Genomic DNA, 19,127 nt, shown 5'->3' with positions numbered 1-19,127 from the left:
GGGATAAATTAAACTACATGTAAACCAGGGCTGCACAGTGGCGCAGTTGGTAGCACTGTTGCCTTACAGCAGATTCCAGGGTAAGGGTCTTTCTGCATGGAGTTTGCATGTTCTCCCTGTGCATGGTGGGTTCTCTCCAGGTACTCCGGCTTCCTCCCACAGCCCAAAAGCATGACTATTAGGTTGATGGGTCTCTCTAAATTCTTCTTAGGTGTGAGTGTGTGCATGCATGGCTGTTTGCTGTGTCTGACTCTGTGTTGTCCTGCGATGGACTGGCGACCTGTCCAGGGTGACCCCGCCTCTCACCCGTAGACCCCTGGAGATAGGCACCAGGAATGGACAGATATGTAAAACATTTTGAACTGAACCGCTGTTTGTCCTCAGTAAGATTCTGCCAGATTAATTTGGTGTGTATTGGCACGGTGTAATTACTTTGAGATTGAAGAGGAAAAACATGTTTCATTATATTAATAACACATCACTCTCAAGTTTTCACCTGGATCCTGTCTCGTCCAACCAGTTTTGTTGGAAATTTTTGGAACTAAAACTGTGGATGACATATTTGAAATAATTCACAAACTACATTCAAATTATTGAAATAAAATAGTAAAACACTGAAAAAGTCAGTAGCTTTCATAACCTGAATGGATATTTCTTACTGTTGCATTTGAAGGGCTTTGCTAAAATTGAGTTTTAGTCCAAATTTTTTTATCATCTGCTTACTCAGTGCACAAGTTAATGCATCAAAACTTCAAATTATTGTTGCTGATTAAATCAGAAGCTGTTCATTTATTTCAAAAAGTGCTTAAATTACAATTCATGTTGATGTGAAACAGCAATATTTACCCAAGTACAAATGTTGTTTGTTCTACTAAAATGTTTACATTTTTTGTGGCAGTGTATTGAGTATTTGTTGGTGCCAAATATGAAATATATTGTCAGTGAAGAAATTAGCCTCTAATGATAATAATAATAATAATAATAATAATAATAATAATAGAAATATGGAGAAATAAACAATGCTATAAACAGTGAGGTAAAGAAATAAGCATAAAATATCAATTATCTTTTTCATTATAACTTTAATAAACACTTATGTTTAGGATCTGAAAAAAGCCATTTGTAAGGCACTATATAAAGCCTTAAAGAAACACTATAACTGACTATATCTATATAATCTGACTATATCAGGACATTCCTGTCTGACAGAGTGGTATCGATTCTGAAATCTCATAGAAACTAATAGATAGTGAGGGAAACGTGAGATTTTATTTTTTAATACTTCTTTAAAAAAACAGCAGAGCAGAAAGTCAATTCTTGCAAAATCCACCCGACAACAATGAGTGAAATTCAAGTTTAACAGATACTTATTTCCTGATTGGTTACTGACTTTGTAAAATTATGTCAATAATTACATGTGCAATGTTCACATATACACAGAATTCATAGTTTGCAATAAATACAGTAAGAAAAAATGTTAACAAAATGCAAACAAAGAAAAATATTTATTATACCTAATCCAGAAAAGTATTGCTTAAATTGTTAGAAAGTTGCGTTTGAGCTGGATTAGAACCTTAACAAAGAGTAATGGGGATAATAATTAATCCAATCAGGGTGCTATTAAAATCACTGGGAATGTTAAATTGGCCAGGTAATTTGGTGACATAAAATACAAGCAGCCAAATTCACCCTAAAGAAAATATGTGTGAAAAGTACTACAGCATGTCTTCTAATGATGCAACCACTTAAAGTCTAATTAAATATCTGACAAAAAATGAGAGCAGGACGCCAGTTCCTTCAGAAAATGCAGTTTCCATTACTGTAAGTCCAAATTCACCAGTGCTAACTGCAGAGCTTTAGCATACGCTGTGGAGGAGAGAAGCATTTCAGACAGCAGTTCACAGGCCATATGTGTGCATAGGTATAAGGGGTGCTGTTAGTACCTCTGGGGTTGTTGTGGAAGATGCAGTTGTTGGCGCAAGTGTCGGGGTGGGAATCCCAAAAAGAGGAGGCACAGCAGCAGAGAGTAGGAAGCTCCAGCTTCATCTGAGACAAACGCTCCTTCATCTGAGCTCTCAGAGCCTCGACAAACCTGCAGAGAGTCACGTACAGGTTATTATTCAGCTCAGAAATGCTTACAGGCTGCTTTCTGTTAACTGCAAGCAGCAATTTGGCTGTTTGCACATTAAAACGGAAGAAGATTAAACATTCATGTTGAAGCATCTGAAAAAAAGGATTGTATGGCTGCAACTAACAGTTATTTTAGTTATTAATTAATTGATTGTTCTATCAATTAATCCATTATTTGTATAAAAAAAGGCAACTTTTTATTATGTATTTTTATACATTAGAAATACATAAAAAGGGGGCGTGCTGTGGTGGCGCAGGGGGTTAGCACGCCCCACGTTTGGAGGCCATAGTCTTCGACTCCCGGTCCCGACAACCTTTGCCGCATGTCTTCCCGTCTTCCCCCCTCTCCTCACCCTCCTTCCTGTCTGCCTACTGTTGCAAAAATACAAGCCACTAGCGCCGCAAAAACTCTTCGGAGAAAAAAATGGAGAAAAAAAAAGAAGAAAGAAATACATAAAAAGATGTAAATAAACAAATGATTCAATTCCTTTTTTAAATAAGAAAATAGACATTTTATTGCCTAAATGAAATAACAGCATCTTTTTAGTGAACGCTTGATCATTTGTAGCAAAGGATGCATCAACAACCCTTTCTGATTGACTTATCAACATAGTGTAGGGCTGATATGTTGATGATTTTTGGATTAACCCAGATTAATTGGATAGAAAAAGGTGCTTAATAGATGATTATTTTTTTCTTACAGAATTTGAATCGGGTGATCCAGGCCTGGGCGCAACATGTTTACAGTCAATGTTTTTCTTTTACCTTTAATGCACACTGTATATAGTTTTTGTACAGTTTTGCTCCGTGTATGCTATTATTTCAGCAATTGGGGATGGAACTATTATTAATTATTGATTAATCTATCAATTATTCTGACAATTGAATAATTGAATTTTAAAAAAATTGGCACATTCATTTAACCACTTAAGCTTTTTTACACAATATTAGAAATACATTAAAAATGAAAATAAATAAATCATTTCAGGGTTTCCCCAGTGTATTATAAGCCTAGCAGCTGTCATACTTTGCTAGCCCCCCCAGGAGGCCAAGCGTTGCTTGATTTTGTTATTAGAAAAATTAATCATCAAAAAAATAATAATTAAATTTTTTAAACATTTTTATAATTTATTCCAGATTGAAAGCGTCTCTGTTGCTCAGAGAGTTTCACTGGCGGAGCAAATTTATTCCTAAAAGATAAGTTTATAGTTTGTGCATTTAAAGCTGGGAGAGTGGACCAATCTCACAGCTGACACCTCTGCTCATTGCCTCACTGCTTGATCTCTTAAGTATACCTCAGTGCGGATCACACGCCTCCTTTCACACAAACTGGACACAAGCTGACCTGTATGGATATTTGCATAAACCCCCTGCATGGAATTATTTTTCTTTGATGAACTCCACATCAAAGTAAGAGTTTAAAACCCATCGTGTTAGCTCTGGTTGCGCAACTCTATGTGAACCACAGGAATAACTTGTAGTCGCCCTTTCAGAGTGGTGAGAAGATTTATCTTTGTGAACAAAGAATTATGTGGGGGTTTACATCTTAACATGCTGCCCAGCGTATGGCTCTGTCTTCCCTGTTAAGTTTATGTATGGTCCCGGTTGGCAGGTGCGTTAGTGGTTAACGAACCACCACTAACCACTCATCATGCAGGAGCAGCCCTGTGAGGAGTTTTCACGCTTTACTCGTAGTCACGCTTCACGCTACTTTTATATATATATATTTTTTTTAATATTATTTTTTCAGTTACACAATGCATCAAACCATATCAAATGCTTTGTTCACTTAGTCAGCCAGAGTTAATGCTCGCGGAGATCTGACAAACTTGTCCCACAAACTTGAGCAACCAAGGTAGTTTCTGTGGCCCTTAATAAAAACTCAACAGACACAAAATAGAAGAGCTACTAAAGCCACATTAGCAGCCTTGAATTAAATCTCTCGTTTGCTATGCATCGCTGCGCAGTGCAGTGGATTTAACTCATCATGCAGGGCCATCCAAGGCAGTATGAGGCCTTGAACAGAATTTGACTTAGGGGTCCCTTTTGTTGCTAAAAACATCAGCACCTCTAACAGTTTCTGTGTTAGATTTAGTGAAATCTGGGACTACTGTAGTTTAATTGGAAAACCTAAAAAGCAATAAATTATAATTGCAGTTTACTAAAATGTATTTGTGAACAAACAGACCTAAAACTCAAAGATTAAACTCATAGCATCAGACTGCAGCTATGGTAACAAAACAATCTAACTATGAATATTGTTCTTTGAACTTTTCCAAAGTAAACTTGCCAGCTTCTTAAAATCTTACATTTAAATGTTAAACAATTTAAAATATTTTAATTTATGTATTCTGAAACCATTAAATCAAATTTATCAGCATTGATAATCTCAATAAATAAACGTTACATTTATATATCTGTGGTCTGTGTAAAAATATTAGCATTTATGGGGCCCCTGAAACCTTGGGGGGCCGTATGGAGCCTCTGACTTAACAAATGTATAAATAATTGATATTCATTTTAATTGTATTTTTTGATTTGTTGTTTTAAGACTAGTTGTGGTATTTAAGAATACCATAAATTGTAGTAAAATCTCTTTGGGTCACTTCACCTCTTTTGAGTATCTTGGAATTGAGGTTAAAGGCCACAAACGAACTTTGACTGTAACTCTATACAAAACTCCAACTTTTGTGGAAAATTTCTTTACTGACTTGAATGAACTTCTATCTCTCATATGTATTGATTATGATTGTTTATTAATTGTCGGTGATTTCAACATTCATGTTGACAATCCCCAAGACAGAGGGGCAAAAAAGCTCGCTAATATTTTAGAGACTTTCGGTCTAACACAACATGTCAAACAAGCAACACACACTCAAGGACACACACTGGACCTGGTTATCAGTAAGGGTGTGAATATTTCCAATGTCTCTGTAACTGATGTCGCCCTGTCGGATCACTTCGCTGTTATCTTTGAAAGTTCTTTATCTTTTAACTCACTTGGACAAACAGCAACCATCACAAAACGTTCTCTCACTGAAAACACAGCAGAAACTTTTAATCAAATCTACTCTTCTTCCTCACCCTTAAGCTGTAATGATGTAGATAAGTTGGTAAATGATTTTCAGTCTAAAGTCTCAGATATTATTGATTCCATTCCCCCAATTAAATTGAAGGTTGTGTCTGGCAAAAAGAAATCTCCATGGAGAAATACACAAACAGTTAGATCTGCAAGACAACTCTGCCGCAGGGCAGAACGAAAATGGCGTAAAACTCAACTCCACGTTTATTATGACATCTATAAAGAAAGACTACGTAACTATCATTTAACACTAAAACATGCAAGAGAGGCTTTCTTTGCAGATGTCATAAACAAAAACATTAACAATGCTCGAGCTTTATTTGCAACAGTTGACAGAATCACAAACCCTCCTGTGACGTTACCGCCTGAATTCCAATGTATTGCCGCCTGCAACCAGTTTTCCAGCTTCTTTTCAGAGAAAATTCAAAAAATCAGAGCATTAATCTGTACATCCACTATAAAGTCAGTACCAATGCTGTGCCCAAACAAAACAAATACAGAAAAAATGACCCAATTTCAACTACTTAATTATAAAACCCTAGAGGAAATTAAAAGTCAACTAAGCTCAAGTGCCTGCTGTCTGGATGTTTTACCCACACATTTCTTTAGGAAAGTCCTGCCTGTTATTGCTGCTGATCTGATCCAAATAGTAAACTCATCGCTCTCATCAGGCGTTTTCCCCCAGGCTTTGAAAACAGCAGTAATCAAACCACTTATAAAAAAGAACAATCTGGACAAATCACTAATGCAGAATTACAGGCCGATCTCCAACCTCCCATTCATCAGCAAAGTTATTGAAAAAGCTGTGTGTAAACAATTAACTAGCTTCCTAACGATAACCAACCTCTTTGACTCCTTCCAGTCTGGTTTTTGTGCTCACCACAGCACAGAGACCGCCCTCGTAAAAGTGTTCAATGACATCCATATAAATACGGACTGTGGCAGAACCACAGTGCTGGTTCTGTTGGACCTCAGTGCAGCTTTTGACACTGTTGACCATGACATATTACTGAATCGACTGGAGAGTTGGGTCGGACTCTCCGGTCCAGTGCTTAACTGGTTTGAATCCTACATAAAGAACAGGGATTTCTTTGTTTCAATTGAAAACTTTTCATCAAAGAGGTCAAAGGTCACATGTGGGGTACACCAAGGTTCAATCCTAGGGCCCCTTTTATTCAATATTTATATGCTCCCACTAGCTCAGGTTATAACAGGAAATAATATTAGCTACCATAACTATGCAGATGACACACAGCTCTACATTACGATGTCACCAGGGGACTCAGAACCCATCCAATCACTGAACAGATGCTTAGAACAGATAAATGTGTGGATGTGCCAAAACTTTCTCCAGCTGAACAGAAACAAAACTGAAGTTATTATTTTTGGACCTAAAGAGGAACGATCTAGAGTCAATGCACAGCTTCAGTTATTACAACTGAAAACCAGCGATCAGGCCCGAAACCTGGGAGTAGTGATGGACTCTGACCTGAACCTCCAGAGCCACATAAAGACAGTTACAAAGTCGGCCTTCTATCACCTGAAGAACATTTCCAGGAATAAAGGACTAATGTCTCAGCAAGATCTAGAGAAATTCATCCATGCGTTCATCTTCAGTCGTATTGATTATTGCAACAGCGTCTTCACAGGTCTGTCCAACAAATCAATCAAACAGCTGTAGCTGATCCAGAATGCTGCTGCTCGCGTTCTCACTAAAACCAGGAAGATAGAGCACATAACACCAGTTTTAAAGTCCCTACACTGGCTCCCTGTAGCTCAAAGAATAGACTTTAAAATACTGTTGTTAGTTTATAAATCACTGAACGGCTTAGCACCACAAGACATTAAAGATCTGCTTTTATTGTATCAACCTTCCAGACCTCTTAGGTCTTCCGGTTCTGGTCTGCTCTGCATCCCCAGAACCAGAACCAAACGAGGAGAAGCAGCTTTCAGCATCTATGCACCACAAATTTGGAACAAACTTCCAGAAAACTGTAAAACAGCTGAAACACTGACTTCTTTTAAATCTCAACTGAAAACCCACCTGTTTAGAATTGTATTTGAAATGTAATCAATTACAAATTTATTGATGGAACTTGACTTAATGATTGATTCTATATTCCATTGTGATTCTGTGTTTGTAATGATGTAAAGCACTTTGAAATGCCTTGCTGCTGAAATGTGCTATACAAATAAAATTTGATTGATTGATTGATTGATTGTGGGTTTAAATAGCATTTCACTGGCGATGTTTTCCCGTAGCATAAAATTACACAGTAATATTTACTATTCCTGTCTACTTAACATCTTTTAATACAAAAACACAGTAGACAGCCTCGGCGCCCTGACCACTGGGCTTAGCAAGTTTTCTGGGGGAAACCATGTATTTATTTACTTTTTCAAATAAAAAAAATACTTGTATTGCCTAAAATGCAGTGCTAAGGAAATCCTTTAATGAATTTGAACCAAGTAAAGCTAAAACTATGCCACCAGAGGAATTTTGGATAAAACATATTTACAGACAAAGGTGTTTTCATCTTAAATGCTATACACACACACACACACACATATAAATTACTAAATTAAAGATTGTGTTCTTATAAGTACACATTTTTTTTGTAAACTTAACTTATTTTATAAGCATTATAGCAAAAGGTTCATATATGAAACATTCCTAATAAAATCAGTCCAGAACATCAGGGACCTCCTTTATATTTTAACTAGAACTCAATTTTTCTTGAGATCTTTGCTTGGCTCTGGGAGTTTAAGAGAGTCGAGAATGATAATTGACTAATCTCTGAGTAATTGAGCTACAGTATGCTCACTGCTACACAGATTGACATATTTCTACAACTTCATCAGAGTCAGAATGAGTCAGTAGGTCATACATCAGTTAGATTACCTCGCAGAGTCTTTCCACTTGTCATTGTTCTTCTCCTTCTCCTCCCTTTTCCTCCTCAGCAGCTGCAGAGCTCTCTCCTTCTCTTCCTCCTCCTCCAGTGCTAGCTGCTCCAGAACCTGCCGTTCTCGCTCCTCCAGCCTCTGCCTGGCCTCCACAAGCGTCCGAGCTCTCTCTAATTTCATCTCCTCGTCCTGACGAAGCTTTTCTTTCTCTGCTTTGATCCTTAAATACCAAAATAAAAAATAAAAAATCTGACCAAGAATTCTTTTTCCCTTCTGTGAAGCACTATAAAAAGAAATTAAAACTGCGAGCAGCCTCGTGCGACCCTCGCAGCTCAGCGCTGCTCCGGCCTATTGGCCACCGCGGGGGTTCCAGCCACCGCAGAAGCTCTCGCACAGTTTCCAGAGCCGCAGCCTGCTCGCCACTGCAGAAGCTATCGACCGTTCACAGTAAAATATGACACTTCCTGTTCTGAGGGGGCGGGGCTTAGATGACATCATAATATGATGATACAGGATGGTCAGGCATCCCACCAGGATCACTCATGCAAAGTTTGGTGCAGAAGCTATCGACCGTTCACAGTAAAATATGAGACTTCCTGTTGTCAGGGGGCGTGGCCTAATTGATGTCATCATTTGACCATTGGATATCGTAGGACACCCAATGGCGATCAATCACTGAAAGTTTGGTATCTCTGTGTGTTTCTGTGCAGGATATATAACAGTTTCGTGTTTCATGGCGAGTAGGTGAACTTTGACCCCTGATAGCCCCCCTTCAACATACTCAAAAACTCACCGTTTTGATAACTTTTAATTGGCCATGCCTTATGATCTGTCTGACCGAGTTTGAAGCCGATCAATCGAAATCACTAGGAGGAGTTCGATCAAATACGAAGGCTGTAAACGGCCAAAATGGGATCAAAATTGGACCTTCAATCCAAAATGGCCGACTTCCTGTGATACTTGCACTATGACATTACTTGTAAATTCTGAGCGTCTTAGTGAGCTCTACAACTGTACCGAATTTCAAGTCTCTACGACGAAGTAAGTGAATAGCAATGGGTCTCTTGAAAATTGCTAGGTGGCGCCGTTGAGCCATTTTTTTTGCGATTTTTGCAAAGACCTTAAAATTCAAAATTTTTAAACTGCCTAGTCGCGACCGCCAACTTTGGTGAGTTTTTGAATATGATAAAGCCCCCAAAAAGGCGCCCAAAGAGGGGGGCAGAATCGTAAGAATAAGAAGAAACAGTACAGATACAGTACAATAGGCCTTCGCAGCGCTTTGCTGCTCGGGCCTAATTAGTTGAACCAACTTAAATGAATTGCTTCAATTGGTAACAAGTAATTAAATTAAATTAAGTTTATCCAACTCAATTTACTAAGTTTATCCATCTCAATACATTATGATCATCCAACTCAATTCATTAAGTTTATTTAACTCAATTTATTACGTATTTTAAAAATGAATTCATTACGTGTGTTTAAAATGACAAATCTAAGTCAGTCTTACTCAAATAATTTTGTTTACTTCAAATAATTAAGGTAATTAATAAATGATCGCTTTTTTACCAGGGTTTTTTGGCTCAGGCGGCCTTTATTTGAGAGTAGTGAGACAGGAAAGGAATTTTGGAACTTGATGAATCAATTAGGTCCCAGAAAAACTAAAAAGATTCCCTTAGAAGTGGTTCAGGAGGATTGGTCATGTCTTGATATTGACAAGGTTTTGCACAAGTGGCAATCTGGAGATTTATTTTTGGGGATTTATTTTCTGATAGTTTTGTCTCTCCTAAAAGGGATTATTCTTATTTAGAAAGAACAGTAGCTATTAAAAATCTAATTGAAAGTTTTATGCCAAGGAGTTTCTCAAATCTTCAATTGGACTCTTATGTTTTAGAAAATTAACTTCATAAGGCCACTGATATGTTAAAATTTGGGAAGGCTATGGGTTACGATAATCTGTCAAATGAAGTCTTAGAGCAACCTGGTTTATTTCAAATTTTCTTCAATCTTTTTTTCACATGTTTTCAACAGGATTTGGTTCCATCTGATTGGCAAAAATCTACACTGCTCAAAAAAATAAAGGGAACACTTAAACAACACAATATAACTCCAAGTAAATCAAACTTCTGTGAAATCAAACTGTCCACTTAGGAAGCAACACTGATTGACAATCAATTTCACCTGCTGTTGTGCAAATGGAATAGACAACAGGTGGAAATTATTGGCAATTAGCAAGACACACTCAATAAAGGAGTGGTTCTGCAGTTGGGACCACAGACCACTTCTCAGTACCTATGCTGTCTGGCTGATGTTTTGGTCAGTTTTGAATGTTGGTGGTGCTTTCACACTCGTGGTAGCATGAGACGGACTCCACAACCCACACAAGTGGCTCAGGTAGTGCAGCTCATCCAGGATGGCACATCAATGCGAGCTGTGGCAAGAAGGTTTGCTGTGTCTGTCAGCGTAGTGTCCAGAGGCTGGAGGCGCTACCAGGAGACAGGCCAGTACACCAGGAGACGTGGAGGAGGCCGTAGGAGGGCAACAACCCAGCAGCAGGACCGCTACCTCCGCCTTTGTGCAAGAAGGAACAGGAGGAGCACTGCCAGAGTCCTGCAAAATGACCTCCAGCAGGCCACAAATGTGCATGTGTCTGCACAAACGGTTAGAAACCGACTCCATGAGGATGGTATGAGGCCCCGACGTCCACAGATGGGGGTTGTGCTCACAGCCCAACACCGTGCAGGACGCTTGGCATTTGCCAGAAAACACCAGGATTGGCAAATTCGCCACTGGCGCCTTGTGCTCTTCACAGATGAAAGCAGGTTCACACTGAGCACATGTGACAGACGTGACAGAGTCTGGAGACGCCGTGGAGAGCGGTCTGCTGCCTGCAACATCCTTCAGCATGACCGGTTTGGCAGTGGGTCAGTAATGGTGTGGGGTGGCATTTCTTTGGAGGGCCGCACAGCCCTCCATCTGCTCACCAGAGGTAGCCTGACTGCCATTAGGTACCGAGATGAGATCCTCAGACCCCTTGTGAGACCATATGCTGGTGCGGTTGGCCCTGGGTTCCTCCTAATGCAGGACAATGCTAGACCTCATGTGGCTGGAGTGTGTCAGCAGTTCCTGCAAGATGAAGGCATTGAAGCTATGGACTGGCCAGCCCAATCCCCAGACCTGAATCCGATTGAGCACATCTGGGACATCATGTCTCGCTCCATCCACCACCGTCACGTTACACCACAGACTGTCCAGGAGTTGGCGGATGCTTTAGTCCAGGTCTGGGAGGAGATCCCTCAGGAGACCATCTGCCACCTCATCAGGAGCATGCCCAGGCGTTGTAGGGAGGTCATACAGGCACGTGGAGGCCACACACAATACTGAGCCTCATTTTGACTTGTTTTAAGGACATTAGATTAAAGTTGGATCAGCGTGTAGTGTTATTTCACTTTAATTTTGTGTGCGGCTCCAAATCCAGGCCTCCATTGGTTAATAAATTTGATTTCCATTGATGATTTTTGTGTGATTTTGTTGTCAGCACATTCAACTTTGTACAGAACAAAGTATTCAATGAGAATATTTCTTTCATTCAGATCTAGGATGTGTTATTTGAGTGTTCCCTTTATTTTTTTGAGCAGTGTATAATTAAACCAACCCCAAAGTCTCTATCTGCTGATTCTCGAGTAACTATGAACTACAGGGGCATTCATTTACTTAGATGTTACTTAGGTTCATAAACTTTACTCAAGTGTTCTAAATTTTTGTAGTTCAATCATTTTTATCTCTGTGCACACCCAGATCTGCTTACCAGTTTTTGGGGCCCAACCAGAACCCCTCAATGTTGCTACGGTGAAAAATAATAAGATTTGGTTAAGTATAAAAACAAGCTTTTAATGCTGAAAAAGATTAAATGTTACAAGCCATACATGTCATGCAAATGGAACAGATAGAGTTACATTCACCATCCAGCGCTGGGCCACACTTAGCTCGCCTTATGGATGCAACCAAGTGAGGCAAACATTGTAGCACGAGTTTAGCTTTTATTCTTCTCTGGCAATCTGTACCCTCCCTAAATGGTAGTCTAATCAGTTTCAGTCTGTTTATGTATGACTGGCGACAGTCACACATAAACATGGTTATGTAAGCTGCAGCGTGTGTGTAAGCAGATAAAATAGATAGAGGAAAATACATAATCCATAACAAGATGAAAGGTTAGTTAAGTACTTAGGATCTTGTAATTTGTTAGCAGAGGAACAGAGTGGGTTTAGACCAGGGTAGCCCAAACGTTTTGAGACCAAGATCTTCTTTTTCTCTTATCAGCCAGCTGAGATCTACCTCAAGACATGAAGACATAAAAACTGTAAATGAAACTCTATTGAATTATTTTACATGCAAATATACATCAGTTATAGCAGAAATATTAAAGTGATAGAAAACCTAATGCAGTAACTTCCTCATTGAAATTCTGACACTGGGAGGAGGTTACTGGTTTCTCAGAGTAAGAAGCAAACCTGAGGCCAGCAGGTGTCAGTCAGTTATGATAGATCTGAAATTTGGTTTGATGACCTCAAATGAGAAATTTCAGACTGATAGGAGGAACCAAAGAGCACAGTTAAGTTAAAAGTACATCTTATGAAGTTGCAACATTTTTCCTCCAACAACAGGTTCCAGAGCCAGATGTTGGACAGGATTTTATTTCAATGTCCTTTGTGAATGCTAGCTCCTCATTTTCAACAGTGGAACTGTGCAGGTTGAAAAAGCTTGCCATTTTGGAGAAAATCTCATCAGCATCAATATTTCCATTAAATAAGATATGAAAATAAATAGTATGTTTGATAGAGGAAAAGCCTCTCAGACTCTGTGCTCTAAGCAAGATGCCAGAAACAATTAGAAAATGTATTTAATTTCACATAATTCTTGTGGTAGGAGCCATTTGCTTATTAAATACTTCATGAAACATATTTGTCCTATTTGATGTTTGTTGTGAGTGACGTATACTCACAAAAGAATGAGTTAATTAGTCCAATTTTATAGTTTATTGAATGTTCAGAAATTACAGTGGCTGTAATGCGCCACAGCAAAGGTAAAATAACCTGAGTCAAATATTGTTGTGACCTGGAATATATCTTTTGAGGTCGACGCCCGCCCTGTGGCGGGCATGACGTCATGCATTTAAAAGACTTCTGTATAAAAAAAAGACGCCATGAGAAGTGTGCACTTCATTTCTGTTGGACAGTAGAGACTTCAAACTTTGTAAAAGTAGTGTTTTTATATTGATTTTGTTTTATATTTACTTCCAAATAAAACCAGGAATATGATCGATCATTTTAGCCATAGCGTAGTGCGCATTTTACGCATGTTGAGTGCAATCAGTAGTTGTTTTATGACCAAAAAGTGAACGAATGCAACATGAAAGCCATTTTTCCGAGTTCCTCCAAGTGCACCACATTTCCGAAGCAACCAATCAGAAAGCATTTTCGGGCATTTTGACTTGAGATCTGAACAGCAGCGCGGGGAGAGAGTTTTGTGGCGGAAGAGAACGGTGCGCTGTTGAGATTTCGGATTTTACTAGTAGTGTTTTGTATTAGATTTTTTGGAAGTAGTGTTTTGTATTAGATTTTTAGATCATACGTGTGTTAGTTAGTGTGCATTAGTGTTTGTGTGTAGTGTTTGTAGACGGTTTTTAGTGTTTAGTGTGTGTCAAAATGAGTCGCTACATGACTGCGCAGCAAGCCCTGAAGTACATGTACGAATGTGAAGAGGACGAAGGCGCGCTGCCAGAAGGTTCGGACTCGGAGTTTGAGCTTGATGATGAGGTTTTTTTTTTTTTTTTTTCTTGTTTTATTTCTTTGTTTGGCATGGGATATGTACAGTAAATTATTATAATCGGAGTAGATGCACACTGAAACACATTATATGCTAATTTCCATCTCCAGCTTGGTGATCCCTCCATTCTATTCAGGGAGGAGGAGGAGGAGGAGGAACATTTATTGGCGTACAATAAATACATGGGTGGGGTTGACCTGTCTGATCAACTCATCCAGTATTACTCTGCACAACGGAAAACTTATCGTTGGTACAAGACTGTGCTTATGCATTTGGTTGACATTGCCACAGCAAATGCCTACATCCTACACCAAGAGTTGTGCAAAGCCAAAGGAGTGAAGCCCATGACACACAAAGACTTCAATGTGGAGATGGCCAGTCAGCTTTGTAGTGTGGACATGGCAGGTGTTCCAAGGAGAAAGGCAGCTGAACACATTCCTGTGCCCATTAGTGCTCAGCAAAATGCCAGAAACGGCAGACTGCAGTGCAGACACTGCCTCCGGGTGAACAAAGTCAGGAAGGACACGCAATGGAAATGTGAAGGCTGTGATGTGCCATTGTGCCTTCTGATTGACAGAAACTGCTTTGCACAGTGGCACAAGTAATTTGTTTTGTCTTGTGGCACCCATTTTGCAAATATTGTAAATAGTTGTAAAAAAAACGCCTGGGAAATTACCCACAATATGGTGAAAATATGACTAGTAATTTGTTTTTTACTAAGTTTGTACAAAAGTTCTTAAAATTTACCCAAAAACTTTTCATGTTAGGCTGTAAAAATGGTTTGTTCAACATTTTTGTGAATATTATAGTAAAAATATCAATATTTTTTCTACTCGGATTTTGTTTCTGTGTGTGTTTTTTGCTCCAATGTGATAATAAATTTTGTCAAAATGAAACAAACACTGTAAAATCACAAAGTTTAGGATGTTCTGAAAATAATGATACCAAACAAGGTAAGGTAAATAGTTTTTATGGTGAAAATATAAGGGTAAATTCAAAATTAGACCAAAACGGCCATTTAGACCCAAGCCTCCAAAGGGATAAGGTGTATACTGAGTTGTGTTTCAATTATCACAGTTTATTTCAAAGGCCTGAAACTTTAGAAAATGGAATTTTTTTGTTTAAAGAATATTTATGTCCATCCGCTTGTTTGTTTTTATTGTTTATGTTTTTATTGTGTCTTGTAAGCCCATGTGGGCTGGGTGCTTGTAAAAGGGTGTATGACACATACGAAAATAAAGACTATCTAAAAATCTATGAATTATTTATTAGAAAAAAATAAATGATTTGAATAAGAGTGACTTAAATTTGTTGTGTTAAACATACTTAATGAATCAAGTTATAAAAACTTACTAAATTGAGTTGGATAAACTTTATGAATGAGTTGGATGATTGTAATATATTGAGTTGGATAAACTTAGTAAATTGAGTTGGTCAGATATAGGATACAAAACTGGCATTGAACTCAATTGTTTCAAGTAAAGTCAAAGTAAAATATTCCTTTAAGTTAAAGCTTTGCAACTTTTAAGATAATTGAACACAAAAAAGTAAATTGTCATCACTAAACTAAAGGATTAAGTGAGATTAATGTAAATAAGTCGATAAGACAGCCCAAAAACACTTTTTCGAGTGAGGTCTATCAACAATATTGTTGGGTGAAAACTGTAGCAGAAAGTGATGCAGGAAGATCAGTGGTAGTCTGGTCACCTTGCAGTCCTCTTCAGATGTTTCCTGAGCAGTTGGTTCTCCTTCACCTGCTCCCGTTCAGTGTTCATGACCAGGCGGCGGTGCTTCAGGAACTGAGACTGACGCTGCAGAGAAAGACAGAGAGTCAGCTGCGAAATTTTAGGCAAACAGGAGAAAAACAAGTAAAATCTGATCTTCATCCACCTGCTTTTTCACTTTTTCTTCATCCGTCATTGGCCAGAGAAACTTTGGGACTTCTAGGCTCGTATTAGAACCGTGATCAAAGAGTGAATTATTCGGATTCAACAGGGTGTGTCCGCTGACCTTAAACATACGAAAGCGTTATTAGGGACACGACAACCTGCAAAAGTATTCACATCCACATTTTGTCATTTTACAACAATCTTGGGTGTACTTTATTAAGATTATTGTGGAACATAAAAATGGCATAAAATGTAAATATTTTATGCAAATCTAAAAAATGGGGCATGAATTTGTATTTTGTAACTTCTACAATAATACGGCACAAACAATAAAAAATACAAATCTGTCTCTAATATAGTTCCTACTTTTATTTTTATTTTCTTAAATGGTTAATACCACTGTAGACCTCTGTATTGCAGGACCAGGCACATCTCTTCGTTTCATTAGCTGGAATATCAAGGGCATGGGTCACCCTGCTAAAAGATCAAAAGTTTTTTCCCACCTGAAGCGGTTAAAACCTTCTGTAGTGTTTTTACAAGAGACTCATCTTCGCATTAAGGACCACAGTAGGTTATGTTGCTCTTGGATGAATCAAGTTTTTCATTCAGATTTTAATTCCAAATCAAGAGGAGTAGCCATTTTGATTAGTAAAACAGTACAATTCTCGCCCACTGATGTTATAGCTGATAAATATGGCAGATATGTGATAGTTGCTGGAGTATTGATGCAGAAAAAGGTTCTTCTGGTGAACATATATGCTCCAAACATTGATGATGCTGAGTTTACAAATAGATTATTGAGTAGCCTCCCGTTTTTGGATTCTCATTTGCTAATTTTAGGGGGTGACTTAAATTGTGTAATTGATCCAGAGTTAGACCGATCAAATCCCCGTAAATTAACTAAATCTTTAATGGCTCAAGCATTCTCTGATTTCATGAGGCAGAGTGGTCTTATTGACCCGTGGAGATCCCGAAACCCAACCAGTAAAAAATTTTCTTTCTTTTCCAAGGTGCACCACTCTTATTCCAGAATTGATTACTTTTTTATTGACCAAGCTCTCAATTCATGTGTAGTTTCCTCTGATTATTTGAGTATAATGATATCAGACCATGCTCCTTTATTATTAGATATTCAGTTCTTATAAACGTAGTCGACCGCTGTGGCGGTTTAATTCTCTTTTACTGGCAGATGAAGAATTTTGTGACTTTATTTCTAATGCAATTGATGAGTTTCTGGTGTTTAATAAGAATGATTCCACTTCTCATTCACTGTTATGGGAAACACTTAAGTCCTATCTTAGAGGACAAATAATTTACTACACATCTCTGTCTAATAAAAGACATAACTCGAGGCTTACTGAATTGGCAATAGCCGTTGCTAAACTCGATCAAAGATATGCCATAAGTCCCTCACCAGAATTATTTAAAGAGCGTATGGGTGTTCAATCAGAGATTGATTTAATTTCTACCAAAGAAGCTGAACGCTTACTTTTACACAGTAAAGGTTCATATTATGAATACGGCGACAAGGCTGGTCGTTTATTGGCACATCAGTTACGGCGTCAGGTCAACTCTCGTATAATACCTAGTATTCAAAATACTTGACAGGTAATTACAACCGACCCCACCGAAATTAATGATACTTTTAAATCATTTTATGCTTCTTTATATTCATCAGAATTTCCCACAGATAATAATAAAATGGAAGAATTTTTTCAAAGTCTTTCCATTCCTGCTATTGATATGGATACTGCCAGGAGCATGGATTCTTCACTCAGCCTTGTGGAAGTAATAAATTCAATAAAAGTGCTGCAGTCAAACAAAGCCCCTGACCCTGATGGGTTTCCCATCGAATTTTATAAAAAGTTCATAGAAAAATTGGCACCACTATTATTGGCTATGTTTAACGAATCTTTAGAACGCAAGACTTTACCTCCAACATTAACACAGGCTACTATAGTTTTACTTCACAAAAAGGACAAGGACCCAACTTTATGTGGTTCTTACAGACCATTGTCCTTGTTAAATGCAGATGTAAAGGTGCTAGCCAAGTTGGTTACTTCTCATTTGGAGAAGGCCCTCCCTTTGGTTATATCTGAAGAGCAAAATGGCTTTGTCAAGGGGCGTCAATTATTTTTTAATGTGCGCACCCTTTTTAATGTCATCTATTCAAAGCATTCTTCTGATATGCCCGAAATGGTCATTTCCCTGGACGCTGAAAAAGCATTTGACAGGGTGGAATGGGAATACTTGTTTGTGGTTTTGAAGAAGTTCGGATTTGGTGATACATTTGTTTCTTGGATTCGTCTCCTATATGCATCTCCCAAAGCCAGTGTCCATACTAATGATATATACTCAGATTATTTCTCTCTTGGGCATGGTACACGTCAAGGCTGTCCGTTGTCACCTTTGCTCTTTATTATTGCAATTGAGCCTTTGTCTATCGCATTGCGCGCTTCCCCCTCATTTAGAGGGATTTTTCGGAATGGGACAGAATATAAATTGTCCTTATATGCAGATGATCTGTTGCTTTATGTATCTAATCCCGCTACGTCTGTCCCCACTGTCTTGCATATCTTAAATTATTTCAGCTCCTTTTCAGGCTACAAATTGAATTTGGAAAAGAGTGAATGCTTTCCCATAAACACTACTGCCTGTGGTATTCAACACTCTGACTTTCCATTCAAACTCAGTCTCACAGGATTTAAATATCTTGGTATAAATGTGACACGTTCTTTATCTGGCCTTGCTTCTGCTAACTTTTCGCCTCTTATTACAAAGACTGCGTCTGATTTCCAGAGTTGGCGTAATCTTCCTCTCTCCCTTTTGGGTAGGATTAATGTTGTCAAGATGAATGTCTTACCTAAATTTCTTTTTCTATTTCAGTCTATTCCTCTTTTTATGCCAAAAATCTTTTTTGATTCTTTAGATAGGTTGATTGGTGGGTTTATTTGGAATGGGAAACCTCCTCGAGTTCGTAAAACATTATTGCAAAAATGTAAACTCAGTGGTGGACTTTCATTGCCTGATTTTCAATCATATTATTGGTCTGCGCACATACATAAAATTAGTTATTGGTTAAGATAGTCCAGTTCTCCTTGGTGCAAATTGGAACTATCTTCGTGTGCTGGGTCTTCATTGTCTGGTCTAATTTTTTCTTCATTACCTATAAAACCCTCTTTATTCACTAATAATCAAGTTGTTCTTAATACACTGAAAATCTGGTTTCAATTTAGAGGGCGTTTTAAGTTTGTTGGTGCCTCATCTTTATGCCCCTTGACTAACAACCATTTGTTTCC

The 19,127-nt window shown here is 38.3% G+C and overlaps 1 protein-coding gene and 1 long non-coding RNA gene across 5 annotated transcripts in view; one reads left to right on the top strand and one right to left on the bottom strand.

The window, feature by feature from the left end:
- The window catches only part of ccdc15 (coiled-coil domain containing 15), a 34,796-nt gene that overhangs the window by 1,735 nt on the left and 13,934 nt on the right, over positions 1–19,127 (bottom strand). For 2 of the 4 annotated variants that reach the window (XM_032576536.1, XM_032576537.1), the window contains exons 6-10: positions 15,830–15,949; positions 15,647–15,750; positions 8,115–8,336; positions 1,944–2,092; positions 1,248–1,866 (exon numbers count right to left, since the gene is read on the bottom strand). In XM_032576536.1, the coding sequence (XP_032432427.1) occupies positions 1,817–1,866; positions 1,944–2,092; positions 8,115–8,336; positions 15,647–15,750; positions 15,830–15,949 (645 nt within the window). In that variant the 3' untranslated portion in view covers positions 1,248–1,816. Of the gene's footprint in view, positions 1–284; positions 317–1,247; positions 1,867–1,943; positions 2,093–8,114; positions 8,337–15,646; positions 15,751–15,829; positions 15,950–19,127 lie in introns of those variants that run through there. The other 2 variants (XM_032576539.1, XM_032576538.1) reach the window with 2 other exon arrangements.
- LOC116728423 (uncharacterized) lies at positions 12,012–14,777 on the top strand. The gene is made up of 2 exons (XR_004340985.1): positions 12,012–13,507; positions 14,158–14,777. It is a non-coding gene; the product is annotated as an uncharacterized LOC116728423 (long non-coding RNA).

Source organism: Xiphophorus hellerii, chromosome 11, assembly GCF_003331165.1.
Source record: "Xiphophorus hellerii strain 12219 chromosome 11, Xiphophorus_hellerii-4.1, whole genome shotgun sequence".
NCBI classification, from domain to species: Eukaryota; Metazoa; Chordata; class Actinopteri; order Cyprinodontiformes; family Poeciliidae; genus Xiphophorus; species Xiphophorus hellerii.
The sequence above is the reverse complement of the archived record's forward strand: the minus strand, read 5'-3'. Positions and strand labels throughout refer to the sequence as shown.